The sequence below is a fragment of the Mustela erminea genome, chromosome 6, assembly GCF_009829155.1.
Source record: "Mustela erminea isolate mMusErm1 chromosome 6, mMusErm1.Pri, whole genome shotgun sequence".
Lineage (NCBI taxonomy): Eukaryota > Metazoa > Chordata > Mammalia > Carnivora > Mustelidae > Mustela > Mustela erminea.
The window spans coordinates 124,028,348-124,051,623 of NC_045619.1; the positions used below are offsets into that span (position 1 = coordinate 124,028,348).

Consider the following 23,276-nt stretch of genomic DNA (forward strand, 5'->3'; position numbering starts at 1 on the left):
AGTACCTTAAACTTTTCTTAAATCTCATTCATGATTGTTCATAAAGCTAAGAATGTTTTCCATAAGATTCTGTCTTTCTGTATAATATTAAAAAGTTTGATTATTTTATTTAATAAATAAGAATAAATAATAAATAAGAATAAAATAAAACTATTAATGCTTTAAACTTGTAATTTTCTACCTATTTTAACTTAAAATTTTCCTTGTTTCATCTACTTTGTAACTTTTCTTTTTTTTAAGATTTTATTTATTTGACGAGAGAGAGCACAAGCAGGGGGAGTAGCAAGCAGAGGGAGAGGGAGAAGCAGTCTCCCCCAGAGCAGGGGAAGCCCAATGGGGGCCTGGATTCCAGGACCCAGGGGTCAGGATCTGAGCCGAAGGCAGTTGCTTAACCAACTGAGCCACTGAGGCGCCCTACTTCATAACTTTTCAATCTCACTGGGCTATGCCTGCATTCTTCAAAGACATGTATTGGATTTCTTATGGACTTCATTAACCAAAAAGAACCAAGATGATAAATTGCAACCATAAGTGTTGCTGAACATCACCCAACTGGCCAGAGAGCTATTTTTGAGTCAAACTCATGTCAGATAAATAAAAGCTGTTGTAGATTTTTTTTTTGCCATAGTTTTCTCTTTCTTCCATCCTTTTATCCAGCTGCTCAGGGAAGTGGTTAAGAATCTTAAGAAGTTAGACAAGAGATTAGACACATAAGCTTTTAAGACTATGTCTCAGACGAGCAGCAGCTTGGTCAATCATTCATTCACTTATTCATTCATTTGCTCTTCAGAAGGTTTTAGATATGTCAATACCTATGCTTATAATGAAGGAATAAAAAATATAAGATAGAGTCTCTGATCTGAAATATCTGTGTGTCAGGAGTCTTCCTAGGCCAGCCCCAGGTTTGGTGTTATGCTAGGAGGACTCAGATAACTCAGCATATGGTTGTGCTCTTGGCTATGATTTATTACAGCAAAAAGATACAAACAAAAATCTGCAAAGGGAAAGGACACCTAGGACAATGTCTGGGGAAAACTACGTCAAGTTTCCAAGAGTCCTCTCCAGCAGGAGCACATAGGACACATTGAATTTCTCCAGCAAAAACCTTTGATGATGGATGTAAAATATTATCAACCACAGGAGTTCATTAGAAACTCAGTGCCCGATGTTTTTACTGGGAGCTGTTCACATAACCACCTTCTGCCTACCATGTACCAGAGTCTAGACTCCCATAAGGAAGGCAGGTGTTCAGCATAAACCATATTGTTTGTCCAAACAGTTTAGTTTAGCCATAGTGAGCTACTCTTATCTATTAGAGAATAGCGGGAACCCTCCCTAATTCCAAGTTCCCAGACGCTTAGCCAAGGGCCAACCTCACAAACAGCATTTTCGAAGGATAGCTGTTTCAGGTCTGCTGAGTTAACTCTTTTCTGCAAAATCATACATTCAAGTGGGGATAGGCAGAGAGTGTTTAAAGAGGCAGGTAAAGAGAAGTATTGGATTATAATTAAAAACTTCAACTAGCTCTCCCAAGGGAGTAAGGGAAACTTCCTTTAGCAGGAGAATATTTGAGCTGGATCCTTAAGGAATTGTGAGATTTCCCAAAGACAGGGGTGAAAGAGTTTTCCTCCATGCAAACGGGACAATATCCACTGCAAATAAAGAGATAATTGAGAAATTCTACATGATGGAGCATAGGGCATGATGGGGGCAGGGGTGCAAAGAGTGGGGAGGGTGGTTGGAACAAGAATGTGGAGTGTTTGTAGCTGGTAAAGGAGCCATTGGAGGTTTTAATTAGAAGAGAGAAGTAAATAGCTTTGAAAGGTGTCTCTGGTAGCAGATGGAGAACAGATTGGAAAAGGAAGAGTTTGAAGACAGTAAGATCAGATAGGAGGAAAGTGATGACGAGGACATGCTCTAAGGCATGTGTCTTGGGACTAGAGTCCAACCACCGGGGCTCAAATAATCCTGTGAGAAGTTTAAAATAGACTGTGATGTTTAGGGCCTACTGAAACACTCTGCTATCTCTCAACAGAACACTCTGTATGCTTCCCCCCCACCCCCTTTAGCTGTCTCACTCTGTGACGCTGTCAGTCAAAACCCCAAACTCGTGTAGTCCTTTCATTTTTGGACATAACCAAGGATAGAACCATTTGTAGAGAATTTCATCTTCACTTCCACAGTAGATTTAGATGCAAAGCCATATTTAGGAGTCTACCTCAATCAGATAATTTAATCTATTCTCATCTATTTTCAGATGGATCTAGGCAGCGAAATCTCTTAGCAGTGAACACTCCTAATGTTTCTGCAGAGGATTCACAGGGATGGTTTTGTTCACTTGTAAAGTATACACTAAAATGCTTGTCAAAAGCTATACAGATAGATCCCAATTACATAAGATGCATGTCAATTTATGTGGATTTCTTGGTGGTTTGGCACGTACTGTGTGTATGATTTGTATACAAGACACAAGAAATACTGTTAAAGTTGGTTTCAACATATAGCAATGCTTAAACATGTAACTGTTGATTAAATGTAAGCAATTTTAATAAAATCATTCAAATAAGACACAAATATAAACCTGTCCAGCCCAGTACAGATTTTTTGTTTGTTTGTTTTAAATTATTTTATAGTATATGATGGTTTAAAAGAAACTTGAAAGATTTGAGGATACTGATGAGTTTCTTGTTTTTACTCTCAGGTTAACTAGACATTATTGGGTTTCATAATAATGTACTATTTGGAATGTAATGAATTACCTTCTTCAGTAATAGTTTATCTGCTATTTTAATTGAATAGAATATCTCAAGAATGTGTTAATGATAATTTATTCTTAGAAATATATCTTTAAAGAAATATGTCTATAAAGAAATATGTCTTTAAGCTTTCTACTATATCCAAATGGGAGTCTTTAGAGATATTTAATATTTCCATGAACTATGGGATTAACAACTACAGCAATATATGTTGGAGAAAATTATCTTCGAAAGTTTTCCATCAGTGGTTTAATTAACATACAGTGGACAGAACGCAAACAATCTGTTCAGCCAGACTACTCAAAGATCCCTCCTGTTGCTTTTGTTTTCACTACAGCTGGGAAGGGAAAAATTACATTACTTATATCCCTGTAGCTTGCTTCTGAGTAATTCGTTTTGGTGGTGATTTAAAGAATAATTTAAAAATATTTTTATGAGTTTGAAAGCAAATGAAGAGCACAGGAATAATTTACAATGTAGATAACCATGCTGTGGTTTTGCCAATTTTTCTCAGTCTTTATTTCTGTAAAACATTCATTCTTGACTTGTTTTATCTTGTCTAAAAATCATTCTGAAATGGGATCAAAATCTAAGCCAATTTCATACTCCAGTCTTGATGAACCATGGAGTACTGAATTATGAGCATATAGAAATGTTTCCTCTTGTTATTCATAACATAACCAGAGAAAAATAATTAGATCTAAAATGCAACCAAAAGAAAATTCACAGAAGCCAAGCCCTAAAGCTCACAAATTTTCTTATTAAAAAAACCCTCAGTTCCTTCCTTAGATCCTGTTTAATCTTTGTAAATATGAGAGCCAGCAAGTAATCAAGAGACAGGTTTATAGTGTTGAAGGTAGCAAATTCTAGGAGGAGCAAGTGTATCCATAATGGAAACAAACCAATCAACAGCTGTAATTGCTGTTAATGTGACCATGAAGCAAGAGAGAAAAAAAATTGTAAAACACTGCTAAAAATTAAGTGGGTGGGGGATGGGAATCCCCACCAAAATCCCATAGCTGTCTAGGGATTACAAGGGTAAGTATGTATGCATGTCTTCTGTAGGAGACCTCCCTGTCTGTGAAATTTACCTTCCCCAGCAATCCTGCTAAAGCCTTAGTTTGAATATTCATGATGAAAATAAGAATTTGACACATTAATCAAACATCCCAAATTTCAACTTAAGTGGTGTTCAAAGATAAACTGAGGCATATTTTAAAAAATTTCAAGAATTTACGTAAAAAAAATCAGTTTCAGTCCAGCAACACTGAGCTAGAAAGGATCAGGAGGGCCACAAAAACAGGGGCTGGGGGAGAGACTTACATGGGGAAAAGGCAAAAGAAAGCAAACTGTTTGCTTGGCTTAAGCAATTACCTGATTCAGAGAAGCACAGTTGGCTGTGTGAGACTGGTTATCCTTGGGTCTCGATTTCTCAACCTGGAGGCATTTATAGGTATAGGATTTGCTTTGTTTGCATACACTTCTCAGGTATCAGAACCACCTCAATCTATTGATCTCTTTGTTTAATTAATTTAACAATGGAGAACGTGGGCTTTATCACCCCTGAGTTTTGAAGCGCCTTTTCATGTGTTCTCTAGGGTAGGGGGAAAATGAGAAAGGGGACTCAAGGCAGTTGAGAAGTTGACTTTCTGTGCAGACATCCCCTCCAATGTTACTTATTCGTCCATCTCTCCCTGCCCTTGGATGAATCACAAGGGCTACTATAACGTTACTGGCCTACAGGCATCATGGAAAATGCCATATTTTGTCTTCTATTACAATTCTTCAGAAGATAATAATAACATTAAGATCAGGCAGTTGATATCCAACAATAGCACCCATTTCAAAGGAACCAAGAGTTGTTTTGAAAATTCTATTTTGAAGATTTTAATAAAGATTAATTCTTGGAAGTTTTAGGTGGACTTCCTGATTTACATTTTAGAGGAATGACAAATCTCTGCTTGGAGCTATTCCCTTTGTGTGATTCTTTTTAAGAAACATTTTTAAATCCAGGAGCATTTAATCTTTTAACTGCATTACACTGGCTACATTTCCTACCTAGATTGACATTCTAACAAGAATTCTGTATAGATTTCTAGTTGTTCTGATATGATTATTTGTATTCGGAGGGCCACCCCCCTTAGTGCAGGATAAACTCACACCTCTAAACTCAACCTAAGTGTTGGGCAGCAGGTCTTATCTGGTTATTATAAAACTATATTGCTTGCTTTTGTTGTAAGCTGCCTCATATATTTTTTGGTAATGAGGCAGGATATATAAATAAAGCAAATAAAATTGCTTTATGTAGCGTTGCTTAGAATCATAGGTCTTAGAGCCTGACACATCCTCGGGTAAAGCTGTCTGCTTTCATAGGTAAGATATTTTCATTCCCTCTTAAAATATAGGGCAACTGAAGCACAGAGTTTTTTAAATTATGCTGGGCCCCATATCTTGGAAACCTAAAAAAAAAAAAAAATGCACCCCAGCTCTTTTGAATCTTTGTACAATATTTTTTCCTTTAATTCTGGCTGGTCCAATCATTCTTGCTCCAAAGAGACTGTCAACAGTTCATTTATCCATTAGTCATTCAACAGGCATTTACTGAGCACCATTCAATGGCCAGTGGGACAACAGTGTTAAAAAAGAAACACTTTCTATAGTGATGGTAACAATACTCATTAGACATAATTATTGGATGTTTACCGTGTGTGTCAGGGTGGAACATGATCAACCCTTTATGTACATGAGATTTTTCAGCCTTACAACAATTTCGGGAATTGTGCATGGTGCTACATTTCTCTGGCTCTTGGTTTCTTTTTTGTGGAACTCTTGGCCATTTCTGTCTTCACGGTTCTTTTAAGCTCTAATATTCTATGAGCCCGGGGAAAAGTGTAGATTACCAACACTATGGTGGTATTTTTCTCTGGCCTATATCTGCCAAGGCATGAAGAAGATAAGTTCATGGTGAAACCAAGGAATATCCTTTCTGTCTGGAAGAGTTATTGTCACCTTCCTGATGAAAAGGAAATATTTTAGACCATTTACAAGTGATTAATAGTGGTAGCCTTAACTTAGTTACTAGAGTGCTAAGTAGCTGATACAATGGTATTGCAAGTCACATTAAATACATCTTCGTTTCTTGGAATGTTCTCCTATTGAGGGCAACATCGCAGTTATAATTAAATCACTGCTCTCGTAGCCCTTTTTGAACCTGTATCCTGCCAGTTATAAAGACTGTCAATTCATATCTTTGGGCAATAGTTGTGTAGAAGAAGGCTGTTCCTCTTAGTCAGAAACTGAATTTCCCATACTTGTGATACACCTTCCCCTACTGACCTACTGAAATGAAAGACTAGGAGTAATGATTAAATCTTATTTTCCCTCCTGTAGTAGTAGGATGAGCTGGGTCAGTGAGGCCAGTCCCTGCTGATGGCTTTAAAATACCTTTGTGATTTGGTCTCTTTGCTTTCCCATCCATTTCTCTAAGTGCCGATCACTGTCATCCTTTACCACCCTGACAAGAGCCCAAGGTGAGAAAGGCACAAATGAACAAGAGCCTTCACGATGCCTCCTGAGGGTGTTACTTACTAAATGAGGTAGGCAATGAACCAAATCGGACTGGTGAGCTACAAGGCAGGTTAACACATTTACACAAAGATCGTTGCATATATTATTTAACCCATTCGAATACACGGTTGCCTCTTTCCTCCCTAGGAGAATTTGTGTGAAAGGAATGTAAGCTCACAAGTTAATAATGTCTGGCTTTTATTTTCTTCAAAAGTGCTAACAGACACTAGGTTTTTTTCTTTTGTTGGGACTGTAGCTTATTTTCTCAGAACAACTAGAGAATGTTTATGAAGTGTGTGTGTGTGGAGGGCAGGGAGGGGAGAGAATAAAAATGCATTGCTTTAGGGCTGCACATCTGTTTTAGGGACTCTGCTAAATCTGCCCATTAACCATTGTCACGACTTATGGCATGTTTGAAAATTGCGTTCTACTCAGAGATGTTCATACCGACTCAAAATATTACAATTAAACAGATTTCCCTGCTAGGAGTTAGTTTCCTGTCTTCGTGACAGGCAAAATTATTTTTCTGCTCTATTAGCTAGCATGAGTATGACTCATAACAAGTGGTAACTCGTTATTTTATTTCTTGCTCGAACAGACTGGCACTATCAAGTTGCTCAGGTCTTCCCGCAAACAGAAGAGAAAGTGGAAGTGGACACACATGCCTTCAGCCACCGGTGGAAAAGGAGCTTGGATGCTCTCAAGGCAGTAGATTCCAACCGAGCAAGCATGGGCCAAGACTCCCCAGAGCCCAGAGGCTTCACGGACCTGCTGCTAGATGATGGGCAGGACAATACCACCCAGATTGAGGTAGGGAAATCATCTGGGTAACTGAAATGGATTCACCAGGGTACAGGCTCCGCCTTTTGTTCAATCGAGAGCTTTTGGATTTTTTTTTTTTTTTTGGTAAGGATTAATTTAACTCATTAGTAAATAATTAGTCCATATTCAGTAATTCAGTAATCAATAATTATACCTATATGAAATAACTAAATACATCATAGCTAAGCCATTGAATCACTATGAGTAGATTTACTCACAAAACACACAAACATTGGTTTGCTGTGGGGACGACCAAGAGGAGACACAAAGAGAAACACGATACAGCACCTGCAAGGCAGTCTCTGTGTACCAGATCAGCGCGGTGCTACGTGATATGTACAAGGATATATACAAGCTAGAGCACGTCATGGAGGAAGGAGAGATCACCTGCTGGACTGAGGTTGGGCCGTTCAATGAGGCTCAGCCTGGGAACGGACATTTAGGCAGGGGCTTGGCAGGTTGAGGGGAGTTTGCCAGGCTGGTTTCCTGTCAGGGGTGAGAAAGACGATTCCAGGCAGAGGGAATTGCATGGGGCATGCTGGAGAGTCTCATAGGGTGACCGATGGTCCCCCTGAACTGGGGCTGAATGGTTTCCTCGGGTTTCAGTGCTAGAAACAAAGCAGTTCTGGGCAAACGGAAATGGTCATTCACTCCGTGACTGTGAACAGTTCTTTATTATGGTTGGAGCCGTGAAGTAGGAGGAAGAGAGTTGGAGATGGGTTTGATGAGGATGGAAGTTCACTGAGGACATTCTGGGCAGACTGTAAAGTTGTCCAGAGGCCTCAAGGGTGGTATTACATGGCTTAAATTCTCATAGTCCTTAGCATTGCAAATCATAAAATATGATCCTGTTAGTCCACTAGATCTAACAAAAACAAACAGGTCAATCTTATGGAAATAAGCAAAAAACCACGCAAATGAGAATGGAGGTTATTTATTCAGTTTGCTCTAGCAAGAGTCAGCTTCCATCATGTCCCTCTGGCAGAGACTCAAAAGCAGGCAAGGGAGTGGGAAAATTTCTTACTTAAAAAAAGAGAAGGATGGGGCATCTCGGTGGCTCAGTTAAGCATCCAACTCATGGTTTCAGCTCAGGTCATGATCTCAGGGTCCTGAGATCAAGCCCCTGTTTACAGCTCTGCTCTCAGAAGCGAGTCTGCTTGAAGATTCTATTCCTCTGCCCTCCCCCCACTGTGTGCATGAGAATATGCATGTGCTCTCTCTCACTCTCTCTCTCAATAAATACGTCTTTAAAAAAAGTCTTCAGGTATGCGCTCACTGGAAGTTGTTAGCATAGAGGAGCTGGAGATGGGCCAATTGGAAGCAGAGCATCTCTTGTGATCGATTTGGGGAGCATATAAACTGAGTTGGACCTAGGGAAGAAAAATAGGAAAGCTGTCAGTTGCTCATCAGCTCCTGCCCATTCAGGGCCGATTGCTGCCAAGCTTACATTCTGGCTTACTGGACTGGTTGCTATAGAGGTTGGAGGTCAGAGTTCTGTGGTTATCCGTGGTCTGGCCATTGTCCTTTTGAATATTATCTCTTGAATATTGTCTTTTGAATATTCTCTCTTGAGCTGAATATTTTCTCCCAGGTAGCAGGTTTATACGTTTTCAGAACCAGACAAGATTCTTTTTACTGCCATGAAATACTCATTATTTAGGAAAAGAACTCAACTTCATGAAACAGACACTACATCGTTCTCCAAATAGTATCAAGGCATCATTTTGTTCCCACAGAGTGAGAGGAATCTTCAGAAGAGGTGAAGCACAAGTCATTGGGATTCTGTGTATCCAAGAGGCCCAGCGATTTTCAAAACCCCTCTCCATCCCCTTAGCTGGTATGGGACTCATGCTCCCCGGCTGCCCCAGCCAGGCCCCTTAACAGGACACAGAGGAGGTGCCAGGAGCAGAAGTCATATAATATCTGTAAGAGGCTATTCTGACTCCTGCAGAGTGCCTGCTATTTTGGCAACAGTGTTGTTATAGCAACTCGGAGAGGGCAACATAATTCTTCCCTGAGCACTCTTTAGCTGGGGTGCCACATAAAGAAAGGAGAGCGGAACAGAATCAGAGGTGTTTACTCTTCTGCCCAGAACTGGTAGCTTACTGAGATTGAAAGGGGAGAACACACATTCCTTGAACTCTGTGATCTCTAGGCAGGATGCTGAATTTTCTGAATCGTTCGTAAAATAGAAAATCCCTTTGCTCGGGGATGTATGAACACTCCTCCTAACACAATCCCAGTTGTTGTTATGCTATGATGTTGTTATTCAGCCAGTTTTTCTCTTTTCTTACCTTAAACAGAGGAGATCCCATAATGTTAGGGATTTTGAGTCCATAAAACAAAGGAAGAAGGATGGTGCTGGTGCAGGGAGTTGTGTGTGGGTGACTGCTCGGTGCTGACATGTGCCAGGGGCCTTAAGGAGATTATTTTATCTGGTCCTGGTATCAGCGAACTGAGACTTGCATCTCCAGGTTCGTTGGGTAATCTGAGTGACTTTTACATGAGGGCAATTTCAGATTTAGTGTTAGTATTTTTCCTAAACTCTTCCATTAATGAATAAAGGGGCTGGTATTTAATAAAGGGCCTGGTATTTAAACTCAGGCCCACCCAGCTCCCAAGATTTATTCTTTCTATTTGACTTTCCTTCCTCTAAGAGAAGGAAAAAGTAAATGGTATGTTGATTAGGTAATGGTTTTGGACAGTGGCAGCACCCCAATATCAGTGTGAGAGTGACTTCAGAGTTTCATTTTTGGGGGAAGGAGACCTCTCTTGAAGCTGCATTTTATAACAAGAAGCCTGCTTTTATTTGAGGAGTTTATTTATCCTGATGGGGTTCTGGGGTTTGATGGAGATTATTGGGGACTAAAGTCCCATAAGTCACTCCTTGGCACTGCCTCTAGTTCTGGAAACAAAAGCCTACATCTGAAACTTCTCTGCAAAGTTTATTTATCCTGGCCCTTAAAATGGCATTTTTGAACATTGTTGTGTCTCTTTTAGGGAAAATATTTTGCCTGATGGAGTTAAACAGAAATAAGGAAGAAAGGAACCAAATGGTGATAGAGTGGCTACTCTGTGCCGTCATTGTGACTAAGTCTTTCTTATCTCTTGGGAATAAGCATTTTGATTTATATCACTTAATACAAGCAATGAGCATGAAAGACAATGTGTGCTTTTTCCCTTAGATGCTTCCAGAGTTGATGTCAAGAATGGGAATTATTTTGTCCCAGAGCCCTGACTATAGTAGTGGCTGTGAAAATAATCTGTATCCCAGTGAGACTTCAACCCCCCAGAATGGCATTCCTGTGCATGGGCTCCCCTGCTTGAGCCATTGTCTAGACTTTCTACCCCACTTTCACCAAAGACAAAAACAAAAGACAATAGCATATTTACTATTCTGGCACAAATTCGTTCAGACATAAACAAAGGCTGTTATTCTCTTAACTCGGTGACAGTATTTTTTCTGGCTCTGCCCAAGAACAGATAATAGAGGGACTGGAAAACTGGAAAATTCTTCCAGTCAGAGTTTCTTGTTGTTGTCATTGCTTTCTTTTTTCTCTTTTCTTTTCTTTTCCTTTTTCTTTTCTTTTTTCTTAAATTCATTCCTCCCTCCCTCCCTTCCTTCCTTTTAATATTCTTCCCCTGAAGATATAAAGATGTTGTGAAACCATTTGTATTTCCTGATGAATAAGTAGAGACTCAACAGTTAGCAAATGCCTCTGCTGATCTGAAAGTTGACCTAGGCCTGCCTTTTTCTTCTTATACTTTCTCTGTTCATGTGGACACATGACGGTGCCTTCTTCTGACGGGTGGGGATTAAGAGCGGTCACTGGTGTGCTGCTTTTTGTCATTCCTTTGGGGACATAAGGGCTCCCAAGACTTTCAGGTAAGGCTGAATCACCGTGTTAGAGCACCTTCTGTGGATCCCATGGCCCCAGGGACCCGAGTGTGGACGAGCAGTCCGTGTATCTTCACCTTGATGGTGGTTGCTCCTCTCTTGGCTGGCACAGAGCTCTTGCAGCCTCGGTGGCACCTTTTGGAATGGGAGGGCCTGAGCAGTGTTTGGTGAGAATTATTGATGCTTATGAAGGTCAATTTCATCAGCCAATTCCTATCACCATGTTGGTAACTTATAGTTCTTCACTTTACAGAAATCTGTCACAAATTCCTCTCTCACACACTGAACCAAACCTGGAGTTTCTGTTGCTTATTCCATACAGTATTTTGAGCTTCATCTTCCCCATTTTAGGACAATGAAAGTGTTTCTAGGAAGAATGGTCAACTGTGATTTTTTTTTTTTTTTTTTGCCTTGATTCAAAAGCACCGGGATGGCTTGAAGAAGGGAATCTTTCAAAATAAAATAGGGTTTATGGATCATGTAAGTGTAGCTCCATGATCCAAAGTGACTCAGAAATTTTGAGTGAACCCGGTACCTCTCAGCGGTTGCACGTGTGGCCAGCCCACAGGCCACCCTTTGAGTTGCAGAGAATTAGACCACAAAGCAGATTTTGCTATTGATTTTGAAGATAGAAGTGTCTTGAACAATCTTAGGTTAAATTGAGTTGCCTGTCAACAACCTGTCTGTGGATTTCTTGTCTTGGTACCAAATTAACAGTTGCAGCCATATACAGCCATTGCATCATCTATGTTCACATTAAAGCTCTTATCTGAGGAAGGTGTAATTGAGAATGGTCAGCAAGTATGTATGATGGCTGTAGCTAAAATCCAGAGGCCAACTGTTTTTCTTCTTTTTGCATATGTAACAACTCTTTTTGATCTTCTGCTATAGCACATTTCCAATTGTGTCTACATCTTCCTTTGACGAATTTCACAATACATTTCTTTAAAAAGTTAGCAGTCACTAATCACTGCACATGAAGTTATGATATATGCTCTATTATTTTATTGCAGTCTGTAATTAAGCAATTCACTTGAAAGGAAAGAAGTCACTGGCAAATACTTTATCGAAAAGAGATTATGATTGCTTTGATGGTTGTATTACAAAGAAAAAGACATTCTGTAATGCGGAATGTCAGCAGACTCTTCCCGGTATGTTTGCGACATAGAGAATACATCAGAACATTTTTCATCAATGGAAATCTTACCGCTGCTGTGTCTCAAGTGTAAGCAAGACTTTCTTCATTTCAAAGACCAAAAAAAAAAAAAAAAAAAAAAAAAATTCAAAGACCTGACAATAATAAAAATGAATATAAATATGGGTTAGTAAAAGATCACCCCATTCACAGAAATAGATTAAGGAAAATTCACAAAATACTGCCATGCCTATTCTTTCCTGGGCCACCGTTCTGCTTAGTGAAGTCACAGAAGATAATACTTACATATGAGAGGAATATGATTGTGCAGCTTTGTGACATTTTCCAAAAGAAAGAAAAGTATCACCTGATACTGAATAGCTCTGCTACTATATTTATTATGAATGTGAAAAGCTGGTGTAGATTTTTTTTTTTTTAATGAGGTATTTCCATTTTAGGAGATCTTAAACTGGCAGAGGCTTCAGTATGTGGTTGCAGAATCAGAAAGCCGTGTGAAGGGAGTGCTCAGATTAATCCTGGAGAAGCACACTTACTCCACTCAATAGTGAATTGAAATTTCCCAAATGCAATGTAGGTGTCAGATTTGGTTCCACAGAAGATGAAAAAGCAAGCATTGTGAGGGTGTGTGATTGGAAAGGAGGAGAAGTACTGCATAAGTTAATCAGCACCTAGAAGAAGACCCTTATTCTGTAGAGAGCCAGGATTAACAAAGAGACAAGGCATCATCTAAAGCAAGTGAGGAAGAGAACATTACAAGGTAGCCAAGCATCCGGGTATTTCTAGACAGAGAGTTTTAGACAGATAGGCAGGACCAAGGCTTTAAGCTCCCTTTTAGGTGATGTGTCCTGATCTCTTCAGGCTCCTATAGCAAAACTACCAGAGACCGGGGGATTTACATGACATACAGTTATTTCTCACAGTTCTGCAATCTGGAAAGTCCAAAATAAGCTGCTGGCAGGTTTGATTTTGTTGTTTGAGGAGAGCCCACTTCCTGGTTCATGGAGGACTGTCTCTCTGCTGTGTCCTCACATGGCTGAAGGGAATAGAAAGCTCTCTGGGGTCTCTTTTATAAGGGCACTGATCCCATTCAGGAGGATGCCACCTTCGTGACCTAATCATGTCCCAAGGGCCCCACCTCCACATGCCATCACATTGAGGACTAGGTGTCAACTTATGAATCTGGGGTTTGGGGGGACACAAGTGTTAACACTGTGCTAAGAAATTGAGAATTGATCAAGAAGGTACATGGAAGCTACTGAAAGTTTTTAAATAGGGAAAGGCAGGATTGCACTGATGGTCCTAAAATACTGCTGGGGGCAGAGGGTCAGCTGAGTGGGACTTGCATCCAAAAGCCCAAGTCTGAGGGATGGAGAGATGAATTAAATTTAGATGAGAACTGTCGTCAGGTAAAATGAGATGGTTGTTAGAGGAAAGTTATGGATGAACATAAGAATTTCAGAAATACACTGATTTTGACTCACTAACTTATACCAGCCACCATGACCGAAATCTTGCCCCTGATTCTGGTGCTTGCTTGATGCCAGGAGTCCCTCATGGATCCCTATTATCTCCTTCCCTGGCAGGGTGACCTGTTACACACTTGACACCTCCCATCTCATATGGGTTGGAAACTGGCCTGATGTTTTCAACTTCATATTTCCAAAGGTTGTATGTACACTGACAACAAAGTCTATTTTTATGCCTTCTGTATGTTTAATTGGCAAAAATACCTGGTTTTAAACTTCTGATTGAATCCCATTTGGTTTCTTCTAGAATATTGATGAGGACTTTTAGTCTTCAGAGAAGAAAATGCACTGAAAATAGTAAGCCAGGCAGAACTTACCTGCAATTATTGCTCATCCTCTAAAAAGATAATGAGGATTAAAATAGAGTATCATATATCTTGCTCAATTATAGATTATTCTTAGCTTGACATGTCAGCTCTCTATTGAAACAAAAATGAAAAAAGATCCATAACCGCCCTTCAAAGAGTTCCGTAAAAAATAACGGAATTATCTCTATGATGCTTCACCGTTAGCTAATTGAGTTTACTTGCAGTAACAGCATGGAAATAGTTTTTGAAGTGATACATACAGGTTGTAAAATTATTAAGTGTATTAGTCATATAATTTATTTCAGAACAAGAACTATGTTTTAGAGTGAATAATATTCCTGTGTTCTTCATGTATAAAGAGAACACCACATTTAACCTCCCTCTCCCAGACCCCTTAGATTAATTGTAAAAATATTGCACAGAGTTTTCCTACCTCAATTTCCTACCTTTCATGAGGACCCAGCTATTATTTTCTGGCTTTCTTTGTATTAACTAGGGCAGCGAGAGAAAACCCCTAACAGAGGGAACACCCGGTAGCTGTTAATCAACTGAATTCTTATTGTATTATCTTGCAATCCTTTTTCCTTTTTGTCCAGACCAACTTCCAATGGGACATTCAAAACACACTTTTATGAAAATTATTATTTCCAATATCAAAAACTATAGTACTGCTTAATGCCATAGGTCTAGATATTTATTTAGATTGATTTTTTAAAAAAAAATCTTACTGAAAAAACAGATTAATTATTTTGGTAGTCCAGAATGTGTACAGTTTTTAATATGTTGAGCAAGGGTCTTAGGGTGAAGGCCCAAGTGTCCACTAAGTATGGGCCTGAAGTCAGGAGCAAAAAAGACAGCAGATGCTTGAGTCCCCTATTCTCTGGGCAGTCCATGTAGAAGGGTCCCACTGAGGGACAGTGCTCCAGGCAGGGCTGTGTGCCATTTGGTTTTCCCCTTTATTTGGAGAAGCATGGGACTGGCATTGCACAAGGGAAATAAATACTCAAGGATCGGGATGCCTGGGTAGCTTAGTCGGACAGCTCAGGTCATGATCCCCGGGTTCTGAGATCAAGCCCTGCATAGAGCTCCCTGCCCAGTGGGGAGCCTGCTTCTCCCTCTCCCTTTGCCCTTCCCCCTACTTGTGCTCTCTCCTGCTCTATCTGTATCTCTATCAAATAAATAATTAAGATCTTAAATATATATATATATATATATGTATATATAGAGATATATATATATATATATATATGTATATATCTCCAAAGGTCAGGCACAAGCCATGAGGCTTACCTGCCAGTCCTTTAGGAAGGACCAGCACCTGGACTGGGGTTACCAGGTGCCACAGAAAGCTGGGTTCAGATTGAGTACATTTCATTGTGTGGTGCATAACGTGTCTCCTTAGATAGGTAGCTTCTGAGGCAGCTTTTGGGGTCATTCACTGGACACCCTCATTCTATATTAATTGATTAACTTTAAGGACTCGTTTTTTCTGTGATTTTTTGTTTTTTTTTCAGAATCAGAAACAGAGTAAGAAAGTGATTATAGCTCAAAGACTAAATAGGTTTGGGTTGGCACAGGCGTGTCAATAGCATGATTTTTATTACTATATCTGGAGGAGTTTCGGGGCCACTGCTTATTATGCCCATAAAGATTTGGAGCATAATGAATCTGCCAGCCCCTATGATGAAACGAACTTATTTTTTAGAGATACTAATACCACTTGAGTACACTAAATCACACCAAGTGTTCACCACTTATTTTATCTAACAAATCAACCTGCACTCTGTCATGTAGCCCCAGTGCACTGGAAAAATAAAGACTACAGGCCTCTGATAAACAGTGATGGTCTGTAACTTTACGTGACCCCCATAAGTTCCTGTGGACCTTTTCAAAGATATCTCATGAGTCTTTGCCAAATATTATGACTTAGATGGAAACACCAAAAGTCTTTACATTACAGATGAGTTGGCCTTTACAAATACAGGAGACACCTAAAATTTCCTGACTATTTACACTGAAGGTATGAAAAATTGCATTTTTATTTTTAAGCAATGATGTATATTTTTACTAAGTGTTCAGGGGACTTTCCCTTCACCTTGTATTTCTGAAGCAGCTTTAAGGCAGAGAAGGGTCTCTTTGTAACAAAGCATGCATACATATATTCATATGCATCGCTTTTGCCTCTGTCATAAAGAAATTTGCTAATGTGGCACTCTATACTCTATTAAGGAAGGCATCAAATATATGAAGGTCCTTTTAAGAAAGGGTGGTTAACATTCAGAATGAAAAGAGTAAATACCTTAATTTTCCTCTTAAAAGAAAGAAAACCTTTCTGTTCATGCCTCAGCAACGCAGAGGTATCTGAAGCTGTCTAGAAACAAGAGAGGGATTGAACTCTGCAGCCCTTGGGGACAGTTGTTTTGAGCTATTTTCTATACAGTATTTCAGGCCTGAGCTCTTAAATTGAAATAATAGCTTGGAATCCAGGGCACTGAATTGAATGAAGGGATTAAACACTACTGAAATTATTTCTCTTTTATGAATAATTTCTAGCCTTTTTTTGTAAATGTCATATGTTTACCCAATCTCCAGCTCAAAGAGTAAAGCTATAGAAAACACTAACATTCACCTTTTAGACAACACCTCTATCTATCATCTATCATCTGTCGTAATTTGGATTCACAGTACTGATCCCACTTGTGACCAAAGGTATTTGAAAGAAAGTCTTACAAAGCAAAATTCTATCTGTTTAACTTAAAAATTTCTCTTAGTTACAGTACCTTTTAAGGGGGTCTTTTAGGTACTTCTAAAACTAAAAGCATTTCATCCGGTGATGGGATTTTCTGCCTTAAAAAAAAAAATGTTAGTAAGGTTTCTTCCTAACCTTTTAGGGTTTTGTGAATTCTAGCCTGGAACATTTTATAATTTTCAAAGTTAAATGCAATGACTTGTGATTGTCAGATTTTTTTATTCTCTAAGAAAATTTTAAGTTGTAATAGTCTCCAATTATCTGAGGTTAGACGTTGCACAGTGGTCATATTTGAATGCGTTTTTTAACTTGTTCTGTCATTTAAAAGTAGTATAGAGTAAAAGATCATTTATAATTTCATGTTCTGGAAATGTTTACATAGAAACACTATCAAACCTTCCCAAAGAACTTGAAAAGACAGTGAATTCATTCATTAAAAATAGTACTATATAGTGATCTATTATCTTAAAAATCAAGTGTAAACAATTATTCTCCTTCTTAAATACCAGTTGAACAAAGAATTACTTATCCTCTTTCTCTGCCCTGAGAAATCAGATGTCATGATTTTATAAGTGAGCGGAATTAATCTGTACCAGAATAGAAAAATGTCATATTCAAATTGGAAAAAAGAAATCTAAAGAATAGAGGAAACAACCTTATGAATAAATACAGAAATATGCCAGATCAAAATAATAATTATCATTAGAAATTTTCCACACATTACTAATTGGGCCTGGTGGTAGTAAAATTGTCTCTCAAGGTAAACAAAAGATTTAGACTAATCTTTGTATATATACTGTTCCTCAGAAACCTGTGGAAAGTGGTATCTTTGCTAGAAATCTACAGAAATAATCACTTTATTCAAAGCCTCCCCCGTCCCTCTTGCCGACAGCCCATCCAACATGAGTCTGTTTACAGACCAGAAGGAAGCTACAGTTCAGTCACTCATTGGTCCACACAGAACTGAAATGGAAATCAAGATCACTTTTGCCAGGATGGTCAAAATGTTATTTTGCCTTACTGAAGAGGTTTTCTTGGTCTGAGCAGATTTAGCATGTGTTTGACATGCTTTGTTCAGGCATTTTTGTTGCTGAACAATTGTAATGGCCACTTGAAGGATTTGGTTTTTTCTAATTTTGCTTTGTAAAGGTATATTTCTTCACTTTGTTACTTAAAAAAAGAATATGATATATTCTGCATACAACCAAAATCATTTACATAAAAGAACAAAAGAAAAAAATCATGCATTTTTATGTCCTTAAGAAAAATGTTTAACCGTCTTCAAAGGGAATTATTTTTTTAAGTTGGTTAGCACTTGTGAATGCAAATTAGAATAAATGGTAAATGACTGTGGGACTGTTCTTCCTGATTTCCTATTGACTTTTTAAATGCTAGCAATAAAGAATCTAGAAAGAGGAAATGATTTCCTGCTTTGAAACGGTCCCTGAAACAAAGCAACGAGAAAGTTGACAGCATGGAAGCAGAATCTGGGACAAACATTAATTTTCTTGCTTTGTTCCTTTTCATTCTAGCACTGCTTTCTACCTTGTGATCTTCTATCTGCTCAGTAGCTGCTACACCAATGTGCCATTGTCTTTCTTTGGTCTGCAGTTGCAAAATTAAAATTGAAGAATTTGGCATTGTAGGTAGTTAGTTTAAAAAACCCCATATGTGTAGGCCAAGTTGACATATCCTAGAGACTTTTTTCTTCAAAGCCTGTAAATATTAATTTTGGTAATTTGTAAATGTATGTTTGTGTGTGTTATCTACAGATGTTTGTGTATGCATGTATTGTGTGTATGTACAAGTACATATGTGTGTGTGTTCATCAGTCCTAATCATGGTTAATAAAACTTCCCTCTATAGGAGAAAATTAACGGTGGCTTGAATAGCGCCCTTCTATCTGACCCTTAGTTTGTACTTGAATTCAGTGTCCTATTTTCCTAAGCAATACAACCAGCACATTTTTTTCCCATGAGGACATTAAAAATTAAACACCTACTTGGAGGGCTGGCCAAGTCTCCCTTTTGCTTGAGTGAATGCTTTAAATATGTTCTTTAGATTATGATGCTGGAAGATGAAGAGAGGACAAGGAATCAAATCATAATGAGTTTCTCTAAATAATGGGGATTAGACATTATGAAAACTGGAAAGGACATAGGATGTTGGGCTTCAGATAATGGAGCAGCTCTGATGGGGCCCGCCAGTTCTCTCCCTTCATGGACCCTGTTCAGTACCTGGACCCTGTGAGGCTTGTTTCCTGGTCTGTTTTGATCGCTGTGGTCCCTCTTTTTCCTTAGTGGTAAAGTTGCCGTCTCCGCTGAATATTGCTTTTGTCTAGAAACTCACAGACAACTGACCTCTTGGGGTCTAAATCTGCCCTCCTGTGTCTCCATTACTGCAAGGTCATGGGAGAGGTATAAAGTAAGTTCCCTTCTAGAGAAAGTGAAAAGGCCTCTCTATTTAAAGCAAGCTTTGGCAAATGAGACTCTGTGGCTATTTCTCCAAACCATAAAGCCATGAAATGACCAGACTATTTCAAAAGAGCCAGACTGGGGAAGTCTAACTCAGATGACAACCTCTTATAGAGAAGACAAGGCTGAAGATTTTGTTCATGTTCATAAAGCATTCATTGATCTGAAGCAGATTTTATTAGATGCAGGAAGAGTGGTATTTAAGCGAGGGTTAAGCATAAAACCCAGAAAAGATAGAAAGACTTTCCTTCCTTTTTTGACCAAGAAAACCAAGGCTCACTTGTGGCTTGGACTGTGAGTAAAACAGAATGTGACAAGGACTAACACTAGATTACCAGCAAAAGCCTGATGTTTGTGTTGGCCATTTCCACATTAAAATGAGTAGTGAAGTGGGGTATGCAATTATAGTTCATCCGCTGGGATTCTTTGTGCAACAGTAGATTTGTTTGTGCACTCAGATGGACTGAGTACCATTCACTTCTGCCAAGGAAGAGATGAAGAACAAGGGAAAGGCAGTTACAGAGGTGCAGAGAAAGCGTGTATCCCGTGGCTGTGGTGGGGAGCCCCCCTCCTGCTCTCCTGTACAGACACAGGGACACATCCTCAATGCCCATCTGGAAATAGAGCTTCTTTCCACGGGAGTCCCCCATCTCCTTGTACTGATGGAAAGCTCACGCTCCCTACCCAGATTTTCTCCCCTCATCCCCAAAGCTGTATTTTTGAGGGATTACAGATTTGAGTCTGTCCATATACAAAACCCAAGTAAGAGACAGCAGTGTGCCAGAATGTAGCAGGGTCACTCCTTAACAGAGTTCTGGACTGGAGCGAAGTGACGCCCCCAGCATTTTTGCAAAGGCCGGGAAAGGAATCCTCCGTGCTAGAGCCAGCTGCCACAGTTTCTGCTCTTTCTTTAGTCATTTAGCTTCTCCTGTGGCTGATTTTATCCCCTTTCCTGTCTTTCTCTCTGCTTCCCCTCCCAGAAAACCAGAAATTAAAATGCTGCGGAAACACACATTCCTGAGGACAGAGACTAGGAACCTAGATGTGCTTTACGGCTTTCTGTCCAAGCTACTGATACGAAACCTGAAACCACAGCTATGAATCTTGACCCGGCCGGAGTGCTAACGGGGCTTTGTCAGTTGACTGCTCACCCTAGTAGTGCTTCCACATAGGCAGGGGCCACGGGGCCTCTCAGTAGAAAAGAGGGGGAGCAGCTCATCAACCACCGGACCTTTGCAGGGTGGCATACCCACTTCTTCCTTCCATCTACGGGTTTCCATGCCCAGGCTAACCGATGTCCTAACCGGTAGGGAATCAGGAGAGACAGATTTCCAAGTTCCCCTGTGATGTGATCAACCTGGAGTTTCTCCTTCCATTTGCTGGATGGATTATATACCTGCCTACTTCTAACATGAAGTAATCGAGTTACGTTCTTAAAATGCCGGTACCAACCACCATTTCGGTTTGATTACTCCCTTTCCTTCAGGTAGATTTCCGTCAAACAGAATTCCAACAGAATTTAGGAATTCCTAAATTCCTAGCACGCTGCAAGTTTGTTTTCCTGTGATTTTACTAAAATTGCCTTGCTTGGGTTCTGAGTGTTCTGATTCTTCTGTCCTCTATTTAAAGATAATCACTGGATTTACATTCAGTTGACAGGTTCTGGTCCCTGGGGTCATGCCAGTCATAGTCCAAAAATAAATAAATAAATAAATGATGGCACACGTGGCATGATTTAGTCAAGGGAATTTCTTCCTGGATGTAGGAGAACGATGGGACACGGGCAGTGTAGCCGACCAGAGGAAGAATACCCAGCTAGTGAGGTGGCTATTACCCAGGGACAGCAGACTGTGGCCATATGGGAACATGGGCACAAGATGGCAGATCTTGTAGTTTCTCAAGAGATACCAAAACGCTTGAATGTTGGCGATTCTCTCTCTCTCTCTTTCTTTCTTTCAAGATTTTACTTATTTATTTGAGAGAGATAGTGAACATGAGCAGAGTGGGGAAGAAGCAGGTTTCCTGCCAAGCAGGGAGCCTGATGCGAGGCTTGATCCCAGGACCCCAGGATCATGACCTGAGCTGAAGACAGATTCTCAACCAACTGAGTCACCCAGGTGCCCCTCTTTCATTGTATTTCTTAATCACATGTGGACTAATACAGTGATGGCAAAATAAAATATGTCCACAGGCCCATCTATCCAATGGGCCAACAAATTCTGTTGCTGGTGTATACCGCACAGATGATTAATCAGATTCTTAACTGACACAAACATACCATGTTGTCTCTCAGAAATCACCTCATAGCTGCCTTCTTGTGCATCTCAGAGGCAGAGACTATATGTTGAGCTAAATTCAGTGTCAAAAAAAATGATTCTAGTCAAAAAAAATGATTCTAGATCATGTATTCCAGACTTCTTCTATCCTACTTTTCCTCTATACCTCTTTTATGTGAATACAGTCTGAGTGGACAACTTCCTTTTGTTTCCATTGGAAACAAGCTATTGAAAACAAGAAGTAGAAGATGGTGTTAGAGGTCTTACTGTCACTGGTTATTTTGAAGGAAGTCTCCAAGATTATTTTCTTGTTCCTCAAAAATATTACAGTATATGAAACCACTATCATGGGAAATCTCTGGCTTGTTTAGGATTGGTTCAGTATTCTATGTTTCAGAAGTTATTCAGACATAAAGAGAAAAACTTCTACATACTCTTAATTATATATAAATATTATTTTTAAGCAACGACATTTCTTCACATGAACATTTTGTTGTTGCTTCTTTTAGAAGACTGAAACATTTTTAGACTTAGCAGTAAAACAAATTTAGGAAATCAAAGTGATTTGAAACATTGGCAAAAGGCTCAACTTTGAACAAGCAGAAGTCTGGTCTTGTCTGTGTCTCTAACCAGCTTACTAAAAATAATAAATAAGTAGATTAAACTGTACAATCATATGATCTCCATGTATTCAGTAGTGTTGAGGAGATATATATATCTATGTATGTGCATATATATATACATATACATATACATATATATATGTAAGACATAAACATTTTTTTCTTGTTATTTTTAAGATTCTATTTATTTATTTGAGACAGAGAGTGAGCAAGAGGGAGAACACAAGCAAGGGGAGCAGCAGAGGGAGAAGCAGGTTCCCCACCAAGCACGGAGCCCAATGGAGGGGCTGGGTCCCAGGACCCCAGAATCATGACCTTAGCTGAAGGCAAATGCTTAACCGACTGAGCCACCCACGTGCCCCTTACCATAATCATTTCTAATTTGCACGTAGATTTAGAAGAAAACAAGAATGGAGCTCAACCAAATAACTCTTCAGGGAGCAAACATTTTATCTGAGAATTTTGTGTTGCTTTTCAATTTTACAGCAGTTTCTCTGGATGTAATTGGTACCTTCCACAAAACACTTGTTCTAGAGGTATGATGAAGTAACTGGGTTCAGCCTAGATTATTGACAGAGCCAAGATAAGGACTCACATGGCCTGTTTCCGGCTCCTGATGCCAGCCAGCCCTTTCCTATGCACCGCACCACTGCAGCTCTGTCTCTTGATTCCTGATACCTGATACTTGCTCCTGTGGACTGAATTGTGCCTCACTGCCCCCAAATCCATATGTCAAAGCCCTAACATCCAATGTGACTGTATTTGGAGATGGGGGCTTTAGAGAGGTAATTAAGATTAAATGAGGGGGAGGTCTCAGTCTGATAGCATTGTTGGCCTTACAGGAAAAGGAAGAGAGAGGGACGCCTGGGTGGCTCAGTTGGTTAAGCAGCTGCCTTCGGCTCAGGTCATGATCCCAGGGTCCTGGGATCGAGTCCCGCATCAGGCTCCTTGCTCGGCAGGGAGCCTGCTTCTCCCTCTGCCTCTGCCTGCCTCTCTGTCTGCCTGTGCTCGCTCGCGCTCTCTCCCTTTGTCTCTGAAAAATAAATAAAATCTTTAAAAAAAAAAAAAATTAAAAAAAAAAAAAAAGAAAAGGAAGAGAGAGAGAGAGAGAGAAAGAGAGA

The 23,276-nt window shown here is 39.6% G+C and overlaps 1 protein-coding gene across 2 annotated transcripts in view; it reads left to right on the top strand.

Moving 5' to 3' along the window:
* PLXDC2 (plexin domain containing 2) overlaps positions 1 to 23,276 on the top strand; it is a 473,816-nt gene that overhangs the window by 168,093 nt on the left and 282,447 nt on the right. For both annotated transcript variants that reach the window (XM_032349562.1, XM_032349563.1), the window contains one exon: positions 6,922 to 7,133. In XM_032349562.1, the coding sequence (XP_032205453.1) occupies positions 6,922 to 7,133 (212 nt within the window). The remainder of the gene's footprint in view (positions 1 to 6,921; positions 7,134 to 23,276) is intronic.